Source organism: Limulus polyphemus, unplaced genomic scaffold (assembly GCF_000517525.1).
Source record: "Limulus polyphemus unplaced genomic scaffold, Limulus_polyphemus-2.1.2 Scaffold3852, whole genome shotgun sequence".
Lineage (NCBI taxonomy): Eukaryota > Metazoa > Arthropoda > Merostomata > Xiphosura > Limulidae > Limulus > Limulus polyphemus.
This window is the reverse complement of record NW_013669462.1, coordinates 39,555-44,388: the sequence shown is the minus strand read 5'-3', so window position 1 is coordinate 44,388 and position 4,834 is coordinate 39,555. Positions and strand designations below refer to the sequence as shown.

Sequence of the window (4,834 nt, the reverse complement as noted above, 5' to 3'; positions counted from 1 at the left end):
GTTGTGGTCACGAAATACTTCAACCAGAGATCATAATACAGAACAAAGGAGAAACAAACATCCACGAAATATTTTATGCCCGAAATAATTTGACGTGAATTCTTGGTATCAGTAAATTAGGAATGTTACTGCTTGGGAATATGCACCGAGCACGCGAAAATTCCTTTCGGTTTAAACGCTGGAAAAAAAAAAATGAAAATTAGTCCTGATATCATCCCACGCGTATACTTAACTATGACAATAACAGGAACACGGGGACTTCAACAAGGCACCGAAAAATGTGAAGAATGTCCCACCCCCCTCCTCCCAATCTTACCCTTCATCTTTCTTTATTTAAATTACTGATTAAACCAGTGTTAATTATCTGTTTTCATACAACAGCATGTTACCACGATTCTGTTAAAATATATTAGAAAATAAATAGTAGCATCAAAACGTTAGCCCTTTATTAAACCCAAAAATATTATCGTGTGTTTTAGAAAACAATAAGAGAACAAAAACCAAATGCTGGCTTTCCCGGAATTATTAAATAAATATTATCTTTTATGGGATGGAACGTAAAGCACGCGCACACGTTACCAGCCCTTCAGACGTACCGCTGAGCCACTGGAAAGCGTTACACGTACTCACACTACTGAAATGAATTCGTCCCCAAAATTTTAAAATAAAGGTTATATATATATAAATATTACTTCGTACTACGAGTTTGCGTTTATTTTACTTTGATGGTTTCAGCGATTTGTTTTTGTTTTTAATTATGCACAAAGTTACACAAGGGCTATCTGTGCTCTGCCCACCACGGGTATCGAAACCCGGTTTCTAGCGTTGTAAGTCCGCAGACATACCACTGTGCCACTGGGGGGCTTCAGCGATTTGATATTTGTTAAATCCTTCTTCATTTATATTTTACATTTTTTGAAAACAGTAAAACATAAACGGCTTTATCCGTAAAAGTTTCTGTTTCGCCCTAACTTAAAAAACAACAACTTTTGTCTGTACATCTAGATATAACGGAGTAATACGTACTTTGGTCCTAACTTTAAAAAAAACTTTTGTCTGTACATCTAGATATAACGGAGTAATACGTACTTTGGTCCTAACTTAAAAAGGCTGTGTTCTCTACATCTGGATATAACGGAGTAATACGTACTTTGGTCCTAACTTAAAAAGGCTGTGTTCTCTACATCTGGATACAACGGAGTAATACGTACTTTGGTCCTAACTTAAAAAGGCTGTGTTCTCTACATCTAGATACAACGGACTGATACGTACTTTGGTCCTAACTTAAAAAGGCTGTGTTCTCTACATCTAGATACAACGGACTGATACGTACTTTGGTCCTAACTAGAAAAGGCTGTGTTCTTTACATTTGGATACAGCGGAGTAATACGTAATTTAGTCCTAACTTAAAAAGGCTGTGTTCTCTATATCTAGATACAACGGAGTGATACGTACTTGGAAGCTAAAAGAAGTTCTTTCCTTCTGTACATTTCTGTTGGGTCACTATGATTTCGGCTTAAAAACTCTGCCACCTGGCGGGAAGGAAACTCAGTCTCGCACACATACCCGAAATCTCGTGCCAGATGAATTGCCTCGCCTGAAATTGTTCAAAAAACAAAACCGAAACTAAGTACCACATGGACAAAAGCGAAATACAACAATGTTAAAATCTCCAATTCAATTTTATCTGTGGTAAAATATCATACACTGTTCTCAACATGATTTTATTAATACAATCAAGTCTTTATAACAATATTTTCTCGTGTCTTGTTTTCATCGCGTTATTTTCAAGTTAAATAAACATATCAATAATAACTTCTGAAACACACATGACGTTTTTCTTTCTGGAACGGTCCGGCATGGGCAGGTGGTTAAGGACTCGTAATCTGAGGGTCGCGGGTTCGAATCCCCGTCTTACCAAACATGCTCGCCCTTTCAGCCGTGGGGGCGTTATAATGTGACGGTCAATCCCACTATTCGCTGGTAAAAGAGTAACCCAAGAGTTGGCGGTGGGAGGTGATGACTAGCTGCCTTCCCTCTAGTCTTACACTGCTAAATTAGGGACGGCTAGCGCAGATAGCCCTCGTGCAGCTTTGCGCGAAATTCAAAACCAAACAAACAATACTTGTAACTAAGCTATTTAAAAATTAGCCTCTGGCTTTAATTTCGTAGCTACTCCCATCGTTCTATAAAGATGACCCATTATGTAAAGATGACCCATTATATAAAGATGACCCATTGTGTCATTATATAAAGATGACCCATTGATGACCCAACAGGACAATCAAAAGAAATATGACGAAACAAACTGGTAAGACTGCAATCATGCTTGGAGAAACTAAACTTGCTTAAAACAAGCTCTCACTAAAAGTGCTAAGTCACAGTTGACCTTATATATCTTTCAACTGATGTAACAGAAGTTAATAATTCAATGTGTTGTTGTATCCACACCCATTCTTAGTAACAAAAAAATTAGCAAAGCATTATCGGTACCAAAATTTTTGTTTTACAGAAGAGTCACGTCGAAGGTGATATTTCGCGCCATGAAAAGATTTTGGAACCACTTCTCCAAGTCATTCATAATCATGGATGGAAGGTTGAATAGAAATTAATCAATTAATCACTGGGCTCAGGAGTAGGAGCTATTCGATGAAAGTACGTCACTATATATATAATGAATATTGTATCATCTGGTGGCAAAATTCGACTTGAAAAATGGTCGCCATCTTAATAAATGAGTCAAGTCTTTTGATAAGTTTTTTTTGTTTATTTTGAATTTCGCGCAAAGCTACGCGAGGGCTATTTGCGCTAGCCGTCCCTAATTTAGCACTGTAAGACTAGACGAAAGGCAGCTAGTCATACCCACCAACCGCAAACTCTTCGGCTACCCTTTTACCAACGAATAGTGGGATTGACCGTCACTATATAACGCCCCTATGTTTGGTGGGACGGGGATTCGAACCCGCGCACATCAGACTGCGAGTCGAGCGCCCTAACCACCTGACCATGTTAGGCCTTTTTGATAAGTAACACTTACATTTACGAGAACAAGTAAAGCAGGTGAGGCTTTCCAGTCATTCACTTCTCGACGCGCCATCTTAACAAGTCAGTTGTTTCTTTTTTTTTTTACTTTTATTTCCAGGAATCATAACCGCAAAATGTAAATAAATAATGATAAACACCTGCACGATGTACTTAATATACACGATCCATCTGCTTCTAATGAATATCTTTTGTTCTTTTTTTTATTGTTACGATTATTATTTTTTCCTTTAGCTTTCGGACAAACAGGAAACGGCGGGTTTCGGCGATGGCACGGAGTTTTAAACTGTAGACAGAGACGAAGAAAAACAAATTGCTTGCATAAGTCATTATTATTACAGATTCTGTTGTTGTTAAGACTAAAGGCTGACAGCACCTGCTTACTCATTTAATTCACCAGCCGAGCAGGTGTGAGTTTTTGGTTCGATTTCATCGCGTATGACGTCAGACAGGGTGATCATAATGTTTGTTAGGCTAACTTCTGTTCCACTTCTCTGTTTGCTTATTTCGGATATTCGCGCAAAACTTCACTATTCCTTATCTTCGCTAGTCGTCCCTTATTTTAGAACTGATAGACTAGATTGTTTTGTTGAGCTTCGCGCAAACCTTCACTATTCGTTGTCTGCCCTAGTTGTTCCTTATTTTAAAAACAATCTGGTCTATCAGTTCAAGGTTTGCGCGAAGCTCAACCACTATTCGTTATCTTCGCTAGTCGTCCCTTATTTTAGAACTGATAGACCAGATTGTTTTGTTGAGCTTCGCGCAAACCTTCACTATTCGTTATCTTCGCTAGTCGTCCCTTATTTTAGAACTGAAAGCTTAGATTGAATTTTACGCAAAGCTACTCGAGGGCAATCTGCGCTAGCCGTTCCTAATTTAGAAGTGATAGACTAGAAGGAAGGCAGTTAGTCAACACCACTCACCGCCAACTCTTTACCAATGAATAGTGGGCCGTCACGTTAAAACGTCCTCACAGCTCAAAGGGCGAGCATGTTCAGTGAATGTTTACGTGCATGCGACCCACAGGTTTCGAGTCAAGCGCCCCAACCGCTAGGTCATAACTAGTCGGATAGAGTAAAGGGAAGACAGCTAGTTAATAACACCAACCGCCAACTATTGAGCTACTCTAATTGAATTTGATCATCACTCATAAAGCACCCATGGCTTTAAGATACGAATTGTGATCTTGCTGCAACGAAACGCGAGCCATGGACCTCCTGCTTCACAATTCAGCACTAGTCACTTATAGGTCACTTACGAAAGATTGTTTGTTTGCTTGAAATTAAGCACAAACTACACAATGGGCTATTTGTGCTCTGCCCACCACGGGTATCGAAACCCGGTTTCTAGCTTTGTAAGTCCGCAGACATACGAAAGAACATGGACACTACACTATTTTTTGTCACGAGCTTAAGCTAAACAAAAGTGGACTCAAATTCACATGCCATAAAAAATTGTACTGAAGCTAAGATCAACTACACTCAAATTCACGTGACATAAAAAAATTGTATTGAAGCTAAGATCAACTTCATTCAAATTCACGTGCCATAAAAAATTGTACTGAAGCTAAGATCAACTTCACTCAAATTCACGTGCCATAAAAAATTGTATTGAAGCTAAGATCAACTACACTCAAATTCACGTGCCATAAAAAATTGTACTGAAGCTTAAGATCAACTACACTCAAATTCACGTGCCATAAAAAATTGTATTGAAGCTTAAGATCAACTACACTCAAATTCACGTGCCATAAAAAATTGTATTGAAGCTTAAGATCAACTACACTCAAATT

General features: G+C 38.5%; 1 protein-coding gene across 1 annotated transcript in view; it reads right to left on the bottom strand.

Moving 5' to 3' along the window:
- The window catches only part of LOC106470163 (transcription factor AP-2-epsilon-like), a gene marked incomplete at its 5' end in the record, with an annotated part of 39,105 nt that overhangs the window by 6,330 nt on the left and 27,941 nt on the right, over positions 1-4,834 (bottom strand). Inside the window, one exon of the mRNA XM_022398742.1 lies at positions 1,456-1,597. Coding sequence (XP_022254450.1) covers positions 1,456-1,597 — 142 coding nt within the window. The remainder of the gene's footprint in view (positions 1-1,455; positions 1,598-4,834) is intronic.